Raw genomic sequence first — 19445 nt, 5'->3', positions numbered from 1 at the left:
GCATGGATTAACCCCTGTGCTTGTTTACAGACTGGCTTACAAAAGAAGAGACACCAGAGAAGTAGGCAAAGACAAGAATACACGACAGACTCTGGGATCATCCACACACCCAGGGGAGATCCAGAAATCAGCGGCCACCCATTCCCGCGCGCCCGTGGTTCTTGAAGGATGGAGAGCCAGAGCTGGGAAGGGAGCACTCCAGGGAAGGGAAAGGATGCTCTGGGGCGAGTCCAGTCCCGCCCTGTATCCTCAGTAGCCAATGGGCACACGGTTTTCCCGACGCCCCCTGGGACGTGTAGTCCGGACAGGGGCGCCCTCGGGCGCCGCCGAGCGCCCCTAGACTCCACGTCCCGTCGTGCGCCGGGAGGTGCGGGGATTGGCCGAGCCCCGCCCCCGGCCCGCCCCGCTTCGCTCGCGCTGCAGCCCCAAGAATGAATGAAATCGTAGCGCGCTGGGCGGCAGAGCGGGCGGCGCAGGCCGGGCTGGGCCCGCGCGCAGCGGCAGCGGCGCCCCGGGCCGGAGGCGGCCCAGCCGAGCGGGCCATGGCCACCGCCATTCAGAACCCGCTCAAGTCGTGAGTGTCCCCGCCGTCCACGTCCCTCCATCCGCCCCCAACCCGAACCCTGCCCCCGCCCTCGCTGGGGAGGGGGACGCAGTGGGCGGATGGTAGTTGAATGGGCCCCCCAGCTTGTCCCCCTGTCCCCCCGGGGCGTGCCGCCACCCCCTGTCTCCCTCCTGGGGCTGGGGGCAGGAGCCACTCCAGGGTCGCGGGGGCGCCTCTTTGTCGCTGTCAGTGAAGGAATGTGGCGCGGGCTGGGGGTGGCGGAGGCCGTTTCCCCACCCAGAGTGGGGGTAGGGGCTTCCTTCTCCTCCTCCGAGTCTCTCGGGGAGCCGGGTCTGCCCCTGCCTGGGGCTGGGAGTACGAATGCCTAAGTCCGGACCCTAGTCTCCCAGGTCTCTACCTCCTCAAAAGCATCTTTCTCTCTTTCCCCTCTCTTTCTCCCGGAACCTCGGTCTGCGCGGCCGCAGGGTGGGAGCTGAGACGTCGGGGTCCCCGATTCGATCCCTGCTGTCTCCCCCCTTTTTTTTCCTTCCCGGGTCTTCAGGACCTAAAGCCCCGACGCTCCGGTCAGTTTAGACCGTGGGCTCTCTGCCTCTCCCTGCCCGTACACATGTAATGAGAGCATCTCCTGTCTCCTTGGGGACCGGATGCCTCGGGAGAGGGTGCTGGGAGCGCCCTCAGTCTCCGGGGATTCCCTCCGTTTCTCCCTGTCCGCGTGCCTCCTCCGAGCTTCGCTTCCTCCCGGACCCCGCGGCTGGCATCCTGGACGCCTGGGTTCAAACCTACGCTGTCTCCCAGCCGTCTCCTCTCCTGGCCAGCCCTCGCTCTCTCCACTTCTTCCCTCTCTTTCCGTCTCTCTCGCTCCTTCCTCGGGATCCCGAACTCCTGGGTCCCAGTGCTCCCCGCCCCCTTCCCCAACGGTGACAGCGGGCTGGGAGTGACAGGCGCGCGGCCGCTCCGGCTCTCCCTCCCCGGCTGGCGCGCGCGGCCCTCCCCTCCCCCGCTCCCCGGCCTGGCGGGGAGGAGGCGGAGGGCGAACGCCCGCGGCGCCGCACAAAGGGGCCGGGGCGACCTCCCCCACCCTCCCCCCAGCCCCTCGCCTCCGCCACCTTGACCTTGAGCTACGGGTGCTGGGGGTTGGGGTGGGGGAGGGGCTCGGGGCGCCCCCCGCTCCCGCCCTCCGGAAAGGCTGTGCCTAGGGTGGCCGGACCTAAGGCCCCAAGTAGCTTCGGGTTTCTGATGGTGGGGGGAGTTGGGCCATGGAGGGGGCCGGGCCTTACAAGCTCGCGCCTACACGTGTGGCTTTGCGGAGAGCCAAGCCGGCTTGGAGGGCGTGTGTGGGGTTGGGGTAGGCGTGAGACAGTGTGTAACGGTGACACTTCTGCCTCCCTCTCGCTCTAATTCTTCAACACAGACGTGTTACCCCTATCAGGGACACCCTCAAACTGGCTGGCACTGGGCTCGTGTGCAGGTTGGTGGATCTATAGGTATCCAGACCTCCTCACTTTGACCTCTTGGAGTAGGTGTGGGGCAGCCATTGCGGGGGCCTGAAGACCTGAGTAAGCTTGGGGGTGGGAGTGCCAGTAGCCCTCTCTGCACTCACCTTCTGAGGGATCTACAGGAGGTGAGGGGAGGGAAGGGGTTGGCTCCTGAGAGAATCCAGTCCCCTTAGGAATGGGCTCTGGAGGGTTCTGACTGCCTGTATTGGAACCTCCCCACCTTGAGCCTCAGCGTTACCATCTGTGAACTGGGGCATCATTACAGTTCTTATTATCTCATGGTTGCTGCTGTGATGTTTGTAAAGCACTTGGTACTGAGCCTGACTCTGACTAAATGTAGTGAGAGTGTCAGTTGTGTCTTGACTCTTTGCGACCCCATGGACTGGAGCCCGTAAGGCTCCTCTGTCCATGGAATTCTTCTGGCAAAGATACTGGAGTGGGTTGTCATTTCCTTCTCCAGGGGATCCTCTCGACCCAGGGATCAAACCCGGGTCTCTTGCATTGGAGGCAGATTCTTTACTGTCTAGTATCAATGTTGATTTCACTTGTGGTCCAGTTTCCACACAGGGCATGGGTGGATGGGGACAGGACTGTTTGGACATGGGAGTTTGACTGCGGCTGAGGGATCTGAGAGGGTGACTAGGGGTAAGGAAGGGGAGAGAGACCCTTCTCTAGGTGTCAGCTGTGGGTCAAATTGCACTGGTGGACAAGGGCCTCCAGGGAGCTGATGGAGTGTTCTATACTCAGGCTCCAAGCTGAGCAAAACTGATGCCAAGGTTCTGGGGGTGAGCCAGGTACCTGAGGCTAGAGGTGTGGGGGAGCAAGTGTAAGGATGTATTGGAGGCTGGTGGGAGGTGACAGAGGAAGGTGGCAAGGGCTCTTGGAGCTGAGCTGGTGGGTTGGGGGGGGCAGGGCTCACTGTGGATGAGATTGGGGTAGCCACTGTAGGGGACCTGGAGGCCAGAGTGACTGTGAGGTGCCAGTGTCCCTGTGGCACTGTGTGATCTGTGACGCAGAGTGAAGTGCCTCACCCCCTTGCCATCTGCTCTAGGCCAGATGTGAAGCAGAGACCCACTCCCTGCTTTGGGGGTTTGAGGAGAGGGAGATCAAGGCCTTACCTGAGAGAGATGGGGGAGAGCCTGTGGAAGGGGTCTAAGACTAGAGGTGTGTGTGTGTGTGTGTGTGTGTATTTTGTTTTTTGTTTTGGGGTCATGCCTTGCTGCCTGGAGGATCTTAGTTTCCTGACCAGGGATTGAACTCATGACCCCTGCACTGGGGAGTGTGGAGTCTAAACCACTGGATCACCAGGGAAGTGTGTGTGTGTGTGTGTGTGTGTGTGTGTGTATTTTGTTTTTTGTTTTGGGGTCATGCCTTGCTGCCTGGAGGATCTTAGTTTCCTGACCAGGGATTGAACTTATGACCCCTGCACTGGGGAGTGTGGAGTCTAAACCACTGGATCACCAGGGAAGTGTGTGTGTGTGTGTGTTTAGAAGTGACCATGGGTGTGGAAGACCTGGAGGGGCCTTTCTCATCAGGGAGGTAGGTGGGGGCATCAAGAGACAAAAGAGGTGAGGGCTTTGAGGCCTCTTCCGTCTGCCGGAGAGCTCCCTGGTAGACAAGGACATTTGTGGGCCTTTTTATCCATGCAAGGGCTCAAACCTGAACAGGAACTTTGGATGGGGGTGTGGGTTTGGTGTGGGTGAGTGGGATTTGGCAAGTGCTGTGACTCCAAAGGTCAGCTTCCTCTCTGGGCATCCCTTAGGGTGGAGTGGCAGAAAGAAGGGGGTGACCCACGTGATACAGACATCTGGGCAAGTGAATACTTATCTTAGTCTCACCTTCAAGCAAACACCAGGGGCTGACGGCATGCGACTCTACTTCCTCTGGGAAAATGGGGGTAATGGTAATATCACCCTGGTGGGTCATTATGAGGATCAGACGGGTGAGTCTCTGTTAAAGAACTGTGCCTGTACTTGGTGGCTACTCAGTATATTTATTCTTAACAAATATTTTGTAAGCATCTATTATATGCCAAGCTTCCCTGGTAAAGTAAATCTGCTCAGAGGGTAAAGAATCTGCCTACAATCCAGGAGACTCAGGTTTGATCCCTGGGTGGGGAAGATTCCCTGGAGGAAGAAATGGCAACCCACTCCAGTATTCTTGCCTGGAGAATCCCATGGACAGAGAAGCCTAGTGGGTTACAGTTCATGGGTCGCAAACAGTCGGACACGACTGAGTGACTCACACACATATGTCAAGCGTTATTCTTTCTAATAATGGTTAGCTATCACCATTTTACATCTTAGTACATATCAGGTCCTCTTCTTGGAATGAATGAATTTATTGAACACCTACTACCTGCCAGGTACCTTTTGTTTTGTTTGTTTGTTTGCTAAACTGCATGGCATAAGGGATCTTTGTTCCCCAACCAACCTGTGCCCTCTGCAGTGGGAGTGCGGAGTGTCAACTACTGGCTGCTGCTGCTGCTGCTAAGTCGCTTCAGTCGTGTCCGACTCTGTGCGACCCTATAGATGGCAGCCCACCAGGCTCCCCTGTCCCTGGGATTCTCCAGGCAAGAACACAGGAGTGGGTTGCATTTCCTTCTCCAATGAATGAAAATGAAAACGGAAAGTGAAGTCGCTCAGTCGTGCCAGACTCTCAACGACCCCATGGACTGCAGCCCTCCAGGCTCCTCTGTCCATGAGATTTTCCAGGCAAGAGTACTGGAGTGGGGTGCCATTGCCTTCTCCGACTACTGGACCAACAGTGAAATCCCCATCAGATGCCTTTTGAAGCAATTTACCAATATTTAAGGGCTTCCCAGGTGGTGCTAGTAGTAAAGAACTCTCCTGCCAATGCAGGAGACATAAAGAGTCCCTGGATTGGGAAGATCCCCTAGAGGAGGGTATGGCAACCCACTCCAGTATTCTTGCCTGGAGAATCCCACAGACAGAGGAGCCTGGCGGGCTACAGTCCACGGGGTCATAAAGAGTCAGATACGACTGAAGCGACTTAACACATGCACACCCCAATACTTACTCATTTAATGCTCACAATAATCCAATGAGGTATCATCCTTATTTTACAGATGAGGAAACTGATTCCCAGAAAGATTAAGTTATTTGCCCAGGGTTACATGGCCACCAAGTGGTAGAGTCAGGATTTGAACCCATGAAGTGTGGCTACAGCACACACGTAACTGGCACGGCTGCTGTCAGGCCGGGGAAGGGGCTGAATCGGGCGTGGTCCCTGTGAGAGAGACAGCCCCGACGGTGACCAGAGGCCGGGGACCGAGAGGGTGCTCTGGAGCTAGGAGGGACTCGGGGGAGAGGCGGCGGCAGGGAGCCATGCGTTGGCGGGACGTTTGCGTGGGCATCTGTACGTTGTCTCTAAGTCTCCTGGCACTCAAGTGTTTGTGTGAGTGCAAATGTATGCGAGTCTATGCGAAGGTGTGGGAGAGGGAGTGTGCGTGAGTCTGCGTGGGAGGCTGTGAGTATATGTGTGAATGTGTGTGTAAGTCGCCGTGTGTGGGTGTGTGCGAGCCCAGGTGTGCATGCGTGAGTGTAGACCCATGTGCGAGACTCCGAGGTGTGCATGGGTGAGCGTGCGCGAGTGGCTATGCGTGCCTCGAGCCCCATCTCTGACCGGCTTCCCGCTGGGGTCCCGCCTGCCGCAGGCGGGGAACTACCACTCCCAGCATGGCCCGGGCGGGCCCGCCCCGCCGCCCTGATTGGCTGTGGCCCCGGTGCTCCCGCCCCCCGGGAATGAATGGATGGGCGGCCTCAGCGCCCGCCCGAGCGCTGGGAGGACCGGCCCGGCGGGGACCTGCTGGGGGCAGGACCCGGGGAGCAAGATGGCCACGGTCATCCCCGGCCCCCTGAGGTGCTGCGGGCCGGCGGGAGGCGGGGGAGGGAGCGCGGGCGGATCGAGCGGGCGTGTGTGTGTGTGGCGGCTGGGGGTGGGGCCGATGGGGTGTCTGGGGGGCTGTCACCGTGGGCCGGGCTGCGCGGGGTTGCGAGTGTGTGTGACTGTGGGTCTCTGGCAAGAACCGTGTCCGACGCGCTGCTTTTGGAGGAGAGGAGAGTGTGCGGAACTCCGAGTCCTCTTCGGGAAAAGGGGGTCATGTCCCGCCCCGAGACCCCCGGGGTTGGGGAGAAGGTGAAATGGACTAGGGGCGCGGGGACCTTGGTAAACTTGAGTGAAGCTCACAGTACCTTTGTCTTGGGATATGGAGTGTGTGTCACTTGTTCGGATTCTGGTGTTTTTTATTTTTTTTGGATATGTGTGTGGATGTGTATTTGGTTTCTTTTATTCTACTCTAGGTATCTTTGGATATTTGAGTCTTTGAGTGTGTGTGCATGTCCTTTGAAACTGTGCCTCATTTGTGTTCTGTCTTTGGATATGTAGGTATTCCTGTATTTATGTGCAAATTTTTGTGTGAATATGGGTGGATTTGTTTCTACATTGAGTATATGTGTATCTTTGTGTATTTGAATATGTGGTATTTTAGATGTTGGTTTCTATATTATTGTGTATCTTTGTGACTGTGTGTGTGTATCCTGTGTGAATCTGTGTGATTTCTTTGTATAGTGTATCTGAATTGTGTGTGATTTGTGTTGTGTATTTGGATATGTGTGTAAGTGCTTAAACGGGTAGTTTGTTTTAACATTTTTTCTCTTAACATTGTGTACCTGTGTCTTTGGATGCATGAGTGAGTGTGAGTGACTGTGGTGTGTAATCTGTTTACATGTTGTGTGTCTTTGTGTGGGTGATTGTTTATGTTGTGTGTCTTTGGATATGTGATGTATATTTGTGCATGGACACGTGTGTGATCTGTCTGTTTCTACACTATGGAACTTGAGAGATCCGTATTTTTCAGAAGATATTTGTGTGTGCCCATATGTGAGATGTGTCTGTTTCTCCCTTTGTGAGTCTTGGGATATGTCTCTCTTTGTGTGTGAATCCTGTGCGACTATGTGTGATACATTTGTGTTGTGGGTTTGGATATGTGCCTGAATGGATGTGTCCTGGTGTATCTTTATCTGTTCCTATATTGTATCCACTCCTTGGCTCGAGGCCCGCTTGAGTCCCGGGTTGGGGGCTCCTGGGTCCCGACCGCAGGGGAGAGGTGAGGTTGGAGGAATCGGCCCACCCATTCCCGACGGGTGGGCTGGGGGAGGGGTGCTGGGCGACCGGGTGCTCCTGCCCTTGCTGACAGCCGCCCGCCCGCTTACCCGCCCCTCGCAGCCTAGGCGAGGACTTCTACCGCGAGGCCATCGAGCACTGCCGCAGCTACAACGCGCGCCTGTGCGCCGAGCGCAGCCTGCGCCTGCCCTTCCTCGACTCGCAGACCGGCGTGGCCCAGAACAACTGCTACATCTGGATGGAGAAGACCCACCGCGGCCCGGGTACCGGCCGGGAGGGCGGGGGTGGGGCGGGGCGGCGGCTTCCCAGCCGCGTTCTTACCGCCCTTCTTACTCCAGGTTTGGCCCCCGGACAGATCTATACGTACCCGGCCCGCTGTTGGAGAAAGAAACGGAGGCTCAACATCCTGGAAGACCCCAGACTCCGGCCCTGCGAGTACAAGATCGGTAGGTGGGGCTCCGTCCTGTGCCTGGGGTGGCCCCTGTGGGTGCCCACACCACTGGCTGATCAGCGTGTTGATGCCCTCGTGCCTCTGAGCATCTGCCTTTATCACCCTCCTGGCCCACGTCTGAGTGACGGGCTGTGTCTGCTGGTGTGTGTCTGGGGGTAGTACAGACACTCTCCAGCTTTCCCCGAGTATTTTGAACTGCGTCTTCTACTTGGACCCAGGGGTATTCCTGGGCAGAGCGTGGTATCTGTTTTGCCTGTCCAGGTGTATCCCATCCTTGTATATCTCTTCCCTTGTGAGTTGGGATGTATCAGAGTATCTGCCTGTTCTTTCCTGTGGATGTCTGAGTGTGTGTCTGGGTGTGTCAGAGTGTCTGGTTGTAACTTTTTCCATTTGTAGTACAGCGTGTCTTGGTGTCTGTGTCTCTTTTCAGGTGTTTCCAGGCTTATTTCCTCTTAAGTGTGTCTGGTCTATCTGTTCCTGAGTGTCTCTCTTCCTTTGAGTACCAGATGCTCTGGAATGTCTGGGAGAGTCTCGTCCCTGAGTGTCTGTTTGGAGTGTCAGGTGTGTTTCTGCCCGTGTCTGCTGCGCCATGAGTGCCTGGCTTTATCACGTCTCAAATGTGTCCAGCACTGATAGAGTCACTGGCTGTTTCTCTTCCCTTGCTCAGGTATAACCAAGGATCTGTGTAGGTCCAGGCAGGTGTACTGGCGTGTCCATCTGGCTCTGTCTTCCTGGGTGTGTCTGATTGTCCCAGAGGGACTGTCTGTATCACCTGTGTGTATGAGTATCCATCTGAGTGATTCTCTGGTGTCTCTCCCCTAAGTATGTTCAGGTGTTTGGTAGGGTTTGGTTGTGTTTTCCCCATGTGGTCTGGGTTTATCTGATGGTCTAATGTTCTCTTTTGGAGTGTCTCTGAGTGTGCCCAAGGGTCTGGCTATGTCTCCTCCGTGAGTCTGGGTGTATCTGAGTGTCTGGGTGTACCTCTTCCCTTGTGTTTCTGGCTGTCTCAGATGATCTGTCTGTATCTCCCTTGTGTATGTCCATGTATGTCCTGTTTGAATGTCTCTTCTCTCCAGTTGTGGGGGTCTGGGTGGGGTCTCCTACTTGTATTATGTAGTTATATAGGAGGGTCCAGCCATGTTTCTCCTGAGTATGTCCAATGGTCTCTGATGGTCTGACTGTGTCTTCTCCAGGGTCTGGGCATCCTTAGGATGTGTGGAAGTAATGAGGGTGGTATGGATGGTTGAGTATTTGAGTCTGTTGCTGGTTGAGTGTGGGAAAGCCTCTTTCCTCCAGAAAAGAGCATGATTCCCCAACCTGGGCAGTCTGAGGAGTCCTCCAGGGACAAGTTCTTCACCTGACCCCCCTTCTACCTACCGTGGTCTTGTCCCCAGACTGTGAAGCGCCACTGAAGAAGGAGGGTGGCCTCCCCGAGGGGCCAGTCCTTGAGGCTCTCCTGTGTGCCGAGACAGGGGAGAAGAAGATAGAGCTGAAGGAGGAGGAGACCATTATGGACTGTCAGGTAGGACTGCCCAGCCCCCCACCCATCCAGGGGCTGTGGCTGCCCTCTCAACCGGCCTGTGTCCTGGCCCATCTTGCTCCTGCTCTGAAATCTCCCCTGATTCCCTAGGACCTTTGAGCATCCTGTCTCCATCCCTCCACACTTCATCTCTTTTTGGGAAGACCTCCTAACTTGCCCTGCCACCCCTGATCTTTGCTGTGTCCAGAACTACCTCCCAAAGCAGAACAATACCCCGTTTCTTGACCCCAGTCTCCCTTCTCCTGGTGCCCAGAAACAGCAACTGTTGGAGTTTCCGCATGATCTTGAAGTGGAAGACCCAGAGGATGACATGCCCAGGAGGAAGAACAGGGCCAAAGGAAAGGTATTACTCCCAAACCTCCCCCCATCACCCTTCCCCTCAAGGCAGGTTCCATTGATTGCTTATGCAGTGTTCAGACCCTGCCCCAATTTTACCTTATTTAACTCTCAGAGCAGCTTGAAGGGGTAGGGGATTTTTATACCCATTTTATAGATGAGGAAATTGAGACTTGGGCATATTAAGCCATTTGCAAAACAGAGATTGTACAGGGGGTTAGAGCTATCTTCCTACACGTGGCACAGATGAGAAAATGGAACCTCTGAGAGGTCAAGAGAGTTACTCTAGACTCACAGCTAGGAAGTGGCAGAGCTGTGATTGGGCTTTCAAGTCCAAATGGTGAAAATTCTTTTAGTTCCTTCCCTTTCTTGGCCCCTCACTCCTGACTTTCCCCTCAGGCATACGGCATCGGGGGGCTCCGGAAACGCCAGGACACCGCTTCCCTGGAGGACCGAGACAAGCCGTATGTCTGTGATAGTGAGTCCTTCTGAAGAGGGGGGAAGAGAGAGAGAGAGAGTGGGACCCAGAGACCTTGCCCCCCACTGGCCCCCTTCCCTCCCGTTCTGGACCCTGGCAGAGGGGGGGAGGTGTGATCCTGGAGGCCAGGGTGGAGGCGGCAGGGGCTGGAGGGCTGACCGGCCCTCCCTGCTCACTCTCCAGTCTGTGGGAAACGGTATAAGAATCGGCCAGGGCTCAGCTACCACTACACCCACACCCACCTGGCTGAGGAGGAGGGGGAGGAGAACGCCGAACGCCACGCCCTGCCCTTCCACCGGAAAAACAACCATAAACGTGAGCAGGCGGGCAGGGCGTGGGGTGGTGAGGGGCCCTGGGAGTGGGGGCTAAGGAGCCTGGGAGGGAGGGGGCACATTAGGCATTTCTGGAAAATCTCCAGCTCAGCGGTCCCCTCCCCCCACCAACCATGGGGATGCTGGCTCTGGGGTTGCCATGGCAACCAACCATCTCTCCCTCTCTCCCGGCCGGGCGTAATATTTCTGGGTCTGATTTATTGTTTCAATTAGAGCTTGGGGAGGGGGGTGATAGATGACTCCCTCCCTCCCTGCCTCCCTTCCTCCCTTCTCTGCTGAGCTTCGGCCAAGGGGCAGGGGCCGTGGCCTGGGAACCCTTGGCATCCGCCCATGCCAATCCAGTGCCAACCTTGACAGCTGAGGGATGGGGGAAGGCTTGGGGAGAGGCTCTGCCAGTGGAGGAACCATCCTCCCACCCATTCCTCGGTGGGAGAGAGCAGTCTCTTCATCCCACCCCTACTACACACCCAGGCACCTGTGTTCAGAATTTTCCTTCTGAGTGTCTGTTTCCATACCAGATCGTGGCCAGTGGCCTCTACCTAATTTTCATTTAGTTGGGGCTTCGTTGGGGGTGGCTGTCTGGCAGAAGTGCGTACGGGCAGGGGAAGCAGGGGGCTTGTACCTGCCAAGTTTTTACCTAGTAAAGAGGACCTGTCAGTCGTTTTCAGAGAGTTGCAAGGTCCTGATGAGAATTACCTGGGCTCCCTGCAACTCTCTTTTGCTGCTGGATGCAGCTTAGGGTAGCGGCTCCCTCTCCTCACCTCCTCCATGCCTGGACAAGGGGTCCACCCCTGGGGCCGAGGCCGTGGGCAGGGTGGAGCCTTGCCTGTGGTGAGAGCCCCTCTCTCTGTCCCCCTACCCCCAGAGTTTTACAAAGAATTGGCCTGGGTCCCTGAGTCACAGAGGAAACACACAGGTAGGGACGCCTCCCTCTGCCCCTACTTCTGTAGCAGCCTTGGACTGAGGGTCCCTTCCTGCCCCCGCCAACCCCTGCCTGCTGTCTTTCAGCCAAGAAGGCGCCTGACGGCACTGTCATCCCCAACGGCTACTGCGACTTCTGCCTGGGGGGCTCCAAGAAGACAGGGTGTCCTGAGGACCTCATTTCCTGTGCTGACTGTGGGCGATCAGGTGATGCCCCCCACCTGAGGCTTCTGGGGGCTGGGGTGGAGAGACTCCAGATCTGGAGGGCAGGAAGCAGAGGAGAGAGAATTGGGAGGACGCAGAGCATCCTGGTGGATGCACAGAGCTGACTCAACTGCTGAGGACTGTGGGGAGCTCAGTGGGGTCAGGGAGGCTCTGGGAACAATGGAACGCGGTTGTCATGACATTGTGGGCACCGGCAGGTGCCTGTCTGGCATGCGGAACAGTGAAAGATGGCTGCCAAAACACCAGGGGGTAGTGGGCTGTGATAGCGAGTAACGGATTGCCACTGCCTGGATGCTGTGGACAACAGAGGGCGCTTGCCGTGGAGTTGTGGTTAATAGAATGTGGTTTCCCAAGGTGGACTTGTGGGTAAGAGACTGTGGTTGCTCAGCACGGTGGCTAATGAATTGTGGTTGTCATGGTATTAAGGGTAGTGAAATACGGTTGTCATGGCGATTGGGTGTCCTGGTGGCCTGGGGTCATGGCTGTGGGTCTGCGCTCGGGTGGTGGGACAACCAGAGGGTTGACACGCTCCACAGTCACGTTGGTAACGTTGTGGTTGCTGTGGCGTTGTGTGTAATGGCCTTGGGCTGCAGGGAACCAGGGTGTGGGGACCCCTCTGTGGAAGGCGGTTGCCATGGCATCGTGGCTGGGAGACTGTGGTTGCCACGTTCTGCGGTTAAGGGAACGGGTTGGCCACTCTGCTGTGGCTAATGGAATGTGGCTGTCTCAGCACAGCGGTTCACAGAACGTGGCTGCCCCGGTGTTGTGGGTGGTAGAAAGTGGTTGCCACAGCACCCTGGGTAATGGAATGCGGTTGCCATGGTGTTCTGGGGAGCAAAGTGTGGTTGCCATGGTGGCCGGGTAGGAGACTGGTGGCCAGGGCGGCGCTGCCTGCAGAACGGGCGCGGGGCACCGTGGGCTGGGCGGCGTCAGGCCTTGTGAGCCAGGGGGTGGGGGCTGAGCCCCCAGGGGCTTCCCCAGGGTCAGCAGCCACCAGGGGCGCCACAGCCCCTAACCGCATCCCTGCCCCTCGGCCCCCAGGACACCCCTCGTGTTTACAGTTCACGGTGAACATGACGGCAGCCGTGCGCACCTACCGCTGGCAATGCATCGAGTGCAAGTCCTGCAGCCTGTGCGGCACCTCGGAGAACGACGTGAGTACCCGTCCGCTCCTCCCCGGGACCTGCCCGCGCAGCCTCCCCGCCTGGCACCGCCCCCTCCGCCAGCTGGGCCTAAGCCTTTCCCTGGAGCGCCCTCCCTCGTGAACACCAGTTAACCTGTATTATTATTATTGTTAGTGGCCATTAATTGAACCCGGCACTTAACACTCTTCACTCTCTGAGTGCTCCCAACCGCCCTGAGGTAGGTGCTCTTGTTCCCACTTCACAGAGAAGACACCGCGCTCAGAGAGGGGAATACACTTGCCCGAGGTCACCCAGCTAGGGACGTGGTTCTGCTGGGACCTGAACCCATGGCTTCCAGACCATCTCAGTGTCCCACAGAATCCTATAAAACCCAAACTACAAACCACAAACTGATGGTCCTCAAGGGCGTTTGGTGTGGCCCAGCAGGGTTTTGCAAAGATGACCTTCTCAGAGCCCTTTGTGTCTTGCAAGAAGACACCTCCACCAGCCCCTTTGACCTGGCCCCTGCCCCCGCCCCCCACCCCGGTTTCTGGTGCCCGTGCCCCCAGGGTGCCAGCTGGGCGGGTCTCACCCCCCAGGACCAGCTGCTGTTTTGTGACGACTGCGATCGGGGTTACCACATGTACTGCCTGAGTCCTCCCATGGCAGAGCCCCCGGAAGGTGAGAGAAGAGGAGGGTCTGACATGGGGGTGGGGGTGGGGGCAGCCCTGCCCAAACCTGACCCAACTCCCTGTCCTCTGCCTGCCCCACAGGGAGCTGGAGTTGTCACCTCTGTCTTCGGCACCTGAAAGAGAAGGCGTCTGCCTACATCACCCTCACCTAGGCCTGGCTCTGGCTCGCCCGGACCTCTGGGGTGATGCCTGCCTACCTGCCTCTCCTCTCAGAGCTCCTCCACTCTCTCCCCATCCTTAATGCCCCACAGTGGGAGGGGCGGGGGGAGCCAGGGAGGGGGCTGGGCCACCCCCTCCCCTCTGTGCAAGTGGAATGTTTGCCCTGTGGGTTGGTGGGCCCAGCAGGGTCCTCTCCCTTCCTCCCTCCTTCCTCACCCCCTTGGCAAATGGGTACCAGGGCCTTCTGCTCCCCTCAAAGCCATACCCCGCCTCTAGGCGGGCACGAGGGGTGGTGGATGCCGGCTGGGGGCATGGACAAAGCCTTTTTCTAAAGAAAAAGTCAAAAACTTAAAAAAAAAAAAGAAAGAAATTAATATATAACAAAGAGTCCTATAAGGTCTGGCTGGGTGGAGGGGGCACTGCTGAGCGCATCTACTGGGCACCAGTCTAGCCAGCGTCCTGCCTGGCGGCCCCTCCCCGCAGCCCCTGGAGTTGCAGCTGTCCCACCTCCCCACCCAAGACGGGCACCATCCCCTCCTTGTGCCCCGGGCCGGCGGGGGGGGGGGGTGGGATGTGGTGTCCACCCCTCACCCCCTCTCGGTGCCCACCGTGGATACTGCATGATGACGTGAACCATGGTTTTGAATTCCGTTCCTGCTCCCTCCCCGAGAGCCCTGCCCGCCTGTGCCCACTCCGTGCCTGCCGGCCTTGGCTGGCCGTCGCCGGTGGGGCGAGGCGGGCCCCTGCCCAGCGTCTGCTGGAATGAGAAGCACAGACTTTGCAACGGACTAGATTCTCCCCCTTCCTCTGCCCGCCCCACCCCTGCCACCCTCGCTGGCCACTTTCGGGTCTCGAGGGGGCGTGGTTGTTTCTTGTGGTTGTGTGTGTTTGTTGTTCGGGTTTTAAAAAAAAAAAGGGAAATCGAGACTGCAGGTGGGGGAAGTGGTGGGCTTGGGGGAGTCTCCCCCCAGCCCAGGCGTGCCCACCCCCCCTTGTTAACGAGTCTCCTTTATTGCCTGCCTCTGCTGTGAATTAACTTGTTCTGTGTATTAAAGTGGGGCTGACCCCTCTGCCCAGGGCGTCGGCTTCATTCTCCAGGCTGCTCTGGGGCGTCGCCGAGAAGGGGAGATGGGGCCTCGCGAGGGGAGAAGCAACCGAGGTGAACAGCTGGAGTGGGGCCCCTACCTCCATCTCCCTCCCAGCTCCCCTCGGCACCCCCGCCTTTCTCTGGCTTTGTCCCAGCTCCTCCCAGCCTCGCTGGAAAGGAGAAGAGGGGAGGATGGGGTAGAGGGGAGGAGACAGGAGAAGAGGGGGGGATGGGGAAGAGGGGGCTCCCACCCAGCCAGCTGTGGTTGCCCTGGCAACCGACTGCTGCAGCTGCAGCGGGAAGCAGTGACGGGGGGAAGGGAAGGGATGGCGAGACGAAGACACCCTCCCCTCCGGGCTACAGGAGGGAGCAGGGGGACCCGCCTAGGGCCTCACCCTAGGACCAGACATCCCCTGGAGCTCCCCATCCCCACTGTGGGGCCAAGGACAGATAGGAAGGGCCAAAGGAAAGGGCAGTGAAGATTCAGGGATATCAGGTGAAAGACAGACTTGGGTGAGGTGAGGTGAAGAGTGAGAACCAGGACACAAGAACGGTCAGGAAAGAGACAGCTATGAGAGTCACACATTTTTAGAAAATCAGAAAAAAGAGCAGGAGAAGGAAGACATAGATCTGGGAGAGAGATGTGGATGAAGGAGCCACAGGAATTATGGGGGAAGAGAACAGACGAGATGGAGATTTAGTGGGAGAGAGGAAATAACAGTAATAAAAAATAGCAGACGCACGGGGAGAGACAGAGAAAGGAGGAAGTAGTTAGTGATTTGGAGAGAGAAGCAGAAGAGATTCTGCGAGGGAAGGCGGAGAACCAGGGCCCATCAGAGAGGAGAGGGGAAGAGAGAATGAGAGAGGAGGTACACTTGGGGAAACAGATGAAGTCAGCATCCAGGACAGGCAAAGTCCCAGGACAAAGATACAGAGATGAGACTTCACAGGGAAGAGGGCGTCAAGAACTGAGGGAGACAATAGAAAAATCTGGAGAGCGCCAAAGGCACGAAAGGATTCAAAGGCTGGGTGAGGGGAGAGCCAGAAGTGGGGTGGGAGGCTGAGGGAGAAGCTGGGGGCGGGGACAGAGGGCGCCTGCTTGGGTTGGGGGGAGAGGGGGGGCAACAGGCAGAGGAAGCAGAAAACTGGGGCAAGCCGGGGAAGGGATGCGCAGGGCACAGTTCGGGCGAGAGCACAGGCTGGCGTGTGTGAGTTGTGGGGTGTTGGAAGTTGGTGTGTGTCACAGGCGCCAGGAGAGGATGTGAGAACAGCTTGTTCCACCGTTTCTGTGCCGGTGGGGGGAGGGGAGCCCGGGTTGAGGATGGAGCCTCAAGGAGGTGGAGACAGGGAGGGCGTCTGGAACACTCTAGAATTTTTGGGAGGTGTGGAAATAGTTGGTCCACCTCCTCTGGAAAAATGATATGTACCCGTTTGGGAAGGAGCTTTTTTTTTTTTTTTTTTTTGCAGGGCGGGGGTCTGGGTTAGAGAAGTGTCAGGTATGAGCTCAGAAATAATCAAGTCCAGCACAGGTAAATGGGGAGGTGGGCCAGAAAGCCCCAGATGTGGGGCCAGGCCTGTCAAGAGGTAGTGGGATTGCTTCCCAGATCCAGGCGGAATTGGACCCAGACTTCCCACAAGAGGCCGGACCATGGGATTCTCACATCAAATTTTGGGATTTGGAAAATAAGTTTGACCCCGATCTCTGGGTCAAACTGCACATGGGGTTTCATCAGGGCAGCTGCAGATCTGGGGCCAGGGGTTTAGGATCCCTCCCAGCCAGGAGAGCCCCTAGAGGGTCTGGCCCAGGGCTGAGGTCCCAGGGGACACCAGTATCCTTCCAAGACACTGACACTGCCCGGAGCTCTGGGACTGGAAGCAGCAGCAGCTCTTCACTCCAAACCACCAACTAGACGGACGGGCAGAGAGAAGACAGGGCGGGGATGGGGGTGGCAGAGGTGAGTGTGCAAGTGAGCCTGCGCCGCCTGGAGGGTGTGGCCTGGGGCAACAGCCCAGCTGGGAGGCAGGGGCCCCTCCGTTCTGAGTCTTGCAGCTCTGAGTTTGAGGACAGTTACCAAGCTCAAAATCCAGCTTTCTTTCTATACCACCTCCAGATTTTAAAAAGCATGAGGCAAGAGCTAGATGGGCCCCAGGGTGAACAGCTGGCTTCTCCCCTGTTCAAAATATCCATCAAAATAGCGGGAGAGAGATGAGCTGGACCTGCCCAGATAAAAGATAGACCACACATTCTTTATCCTCCAAGTCAAGTAGACTTTCCCCACTACACATGCGCAGAAAGGCTCCTTTGAGGTCAAAAGGAAAGGGGCGTCATCTCAGTAAGTGATGTCAACTCCTACCCATAGCCCTCTTTGCTGGAATCCATCTTGGCTAAGAGATGCTTGGGCACACATGAGAGGATCCTGGGATAAACCAAAGAGGAACTCAGAACCAGGCAATGCAAGATGATCGGCCAGAGGAAACCCTGAAGAAATGCCCCATAAAAGTAATTCAAACTACCAGGAGGGCACGACTTTCTCTGAGCCCACCCGTGTATCTAATCCACACGGACTGTACTTTTTCCTCCTAATGAACACTTATTTCAGTACTCTCCATCTCTATGTGGAAATCCATTTCTACACAGCTGACGAGCCAGGGCCTTCACTGGCCACTGTCCCGGGTGGTCTAGTGGTTAGGATTCAGCACTTTCACTGCTGTGGGCAGACCTCAATCTCTGACAAGGAACAGAAATCCTGCTTCAAGCCACTGCAGGTCAAGGCCAGTCGAGATCAAGCTGACCGTTATTAAAAAAACATTTTTTTTCTATCTCAACGCATTTACTTCTGGCTGTGCTTGGGCTTTCTCTGGCTGTGAAGAGCAGGGGCTACTCTCTTGTGTGTGCAGGCTTCTCGCTGCAGTGCCTGGTAGTTGAGGCTCCTGGGCTCCAAAGTGCAGTCTCTGTAGATGAGGCGCATGGGCTTAGTTGCTCCAAGGCATGTGGGATCTTCCTGGACCAGGGATTGACCTTGTGTCCCTTGAATCGCAAGGCGGATTCTTAACCACTGGACCACCAGGGAAGCCCCAGGTCTGGGTTTCGGGCCTCCAGTACATGACTTGTGAGGGTAGAACCTCCCTCTTTTTAATAATTTCTTACATTGAAGTAATCTCCTGGCGGTCCAGGGGTTAGTATTTTGTGCTTTTCACTATGTTTCTTACATTCTCAGTGTTGGATTTCTGCCGCCAGGGTTTTGAGAAAGAGAAGCTGGTGAGAATGGTGCTCCTGGGTTCTTAGAGGTGTGTGTGCACTGGGGGTGATGGTGTCTGGGACAAGGGGGACAGGAGGCTGATGCTGGATCACCCCCTCTTGTCAGGGACTCCGCGGGGCTGGTCAGCTAGTGAACACACAAGCCACTTCTATGAAACATTTATTTCCTTTGAAACCTCCAGAAACATGCCAGAAAATCTCAAGACTGGAATGGGGAGGAGAGTTGGGGAGGGAAAGACAATAAAGAATTAAAAAAAAAAAAAATCCAAAGGAAACAAATCAACATATTGGGGGAAAAGAGGGGAAAAAAACACACAAAAAACCCTGCTGCTATCTTCACCAAACTCGAATTAAATAGATGTGCTTTGCAGAGATCCTTAAAAAACAACAGGAAACAAAACCAAAAATCCTAATTTACACGTGTCAATGTACATGATTAGGTCCCCAAGATGATTCAAATGGTCTGAAGATAGGAGATGACTTAAAAAAAGAGGGTGGGGGCGGGACAGGCTCCAGGTTAGGGTCTGAGGAGGAAAGGGGTGGGGGTGGGGTGGGTGATCCTGGAGAACCCTTCCAAGAGGGATCCATCCAGGAAGAGGGGCAGAGACATCACAGTAGTTGGCCAGGGCTGAGGACCCCGTGGGCTGCTCCCCCCATCCTTCCTGGGGGAGAGGAGATGGCAGGTCCAAGCGCTCTTCTTGTGGGACTGCAGTGTTGCTTCAGGGGCCAGAGTTTGGTTGCAGGGGAGTTGTGGGGGGAGGACCAGGGTCCTTTTCTCCTGCTCCTTAAAAGTCTGTGTCCTGTGTGGGCCTCCTCCCCTGAGGTTTCTGGCCCCAAACAGGTGGTGGTGGGGGTGTCTGGACGTGGGGCTGGGCTGCCTGATGCTGGCCTCCCAGTCGGAGTGTGCTGCTTGGAGCAGGGTCCCCGGGCCTGCCCGGCTTTCGGCCCTCTGAGTGCCCCCTGCTGAGCCCCAGCCCACTGGGAGCTGAACGAGCCTCGATCCTCAGTTTGAGGTTGGGGGAATCCACAGATTGTGTGACTATACAGACTTGTTCTGGCGCAACTCTACATGAAAAAATAAATATATATATATATATTTTCTTGTTTGTTTTTAAAGGGAAAAAAAAAAGAAGCTCTGTTTCCTGGGTGAGCAGCGTAGTACCACACTGGCCTGGCTGCCCGGCCAGCTGCCCCTTATTGCCTTTGGAGAACCAGCGTCTAGTGGGGGTGCGCACTGCAGTGTTCCCCGGGGGGCGCCAGTGTCGCTGCTGGGGGGCCTGCGAGATGGGCTGGGGGGCTTGTAAAGGGAAAACAGAAGCAGAGAGGAGATGAAGGCTGTTTCTCTCCACCCCTGACCTGAGGGCTCGGTGGAGGCCCTCCTGGTGTCCAGAAGAGGCCGGGGCTGATGCAGGAGCGGTGGGCCGCTGGGCCTGGCTGTGTCAGTAGCTCGAAGGTGGAGGGGCCCAGGCGCCACGGCCTCTGGCAGTCTGGGGACTAGTCGAAAAAGACTGTGGAAATGGTCCCAAGTGTGCAAATAGCTTCCCCTTCAAAGAAGTTAACTCTGGAATGCTGGCGTTTCCTCTTTCCATTCTGGGATCCCCTCCCCTCAGGAAAATAAATGAAACTCTAAGAAAG

At 56.7% G+C, this 19445-nt stretch overlaps 1 protein-coding gene across 10 annotated transcripts; it reads left to right on the top strand.

Annotated features, from left to right (window-relative positions):
• Window positions 1–312: 312 nt before the first annotated feature.
• Window positions 313–14549, top strand: DPF1 (double PHD fingers 1). 10 transcript variants are annotated; one of them, XM_069550566.2, is made up of 12 exons: window positions 313–574; window positions 7309–7469; window positions 7545–7652; window positions 9052–9179; window positions 9451–9540; window positions 9933–10011; window positions 10195–10326; window positions 11209–11259; window positions 11352–11471; window positions 12531–12643; window positions 13183–13294; window positions 13387–13849. In XM_069550566.2, the coding sequence occupies exons 1-12, from the start codon at window positions 432–434 to the stop codon at window positions 13455–13457; spliced, it is 1308 nt and encodes a 435-aa protein (XP_069406667.1). In that variant the 5' UTR covers window positions 313–431; the 3' UTR covers window positions 13458–13849. The 10 variants fall into 10 exon arrangements, 8 of the variants coding, with proteins under 8 accessions (XP_069406667.1, XP_069406662.1, XP_069406664.1 ...); XM_069550561.2 differs by having other exon boundaries at window positions 403–574; window positions 13213–13294; window positions 13387–14549; XM_069550563.1 differs by lacking the exon at window positions 313–574 and adding an exon at window positions 5865–5943 and having other exon boundaries at window positions 13213–13294; window positions 13387–14549.
• Window positions 14550–19445: the final 4896 nt, after the last annotated feature.

This window comes from Ovis canadensis, chromosome 14, assembly GCF_042477335.2.
Source record: "Ovis canadensis isolate MfBH-ARS-UI-01 breed Bighorn chromosome 14, ARS-UI_OviCan_v2, whole genome shotgun sequence".
In the NCBI taxonomy this organism is placed as follows: Eukaryota; Metazoa; Chordata; class Mammalia; order Artiodactyla; family Bovidae; genus Ovis; species Ovis canadensis.
Note: the sequence above shows the minus strand (reverse complement) of the source record. Positions and strands in the feature narration are given on the sequence as shown.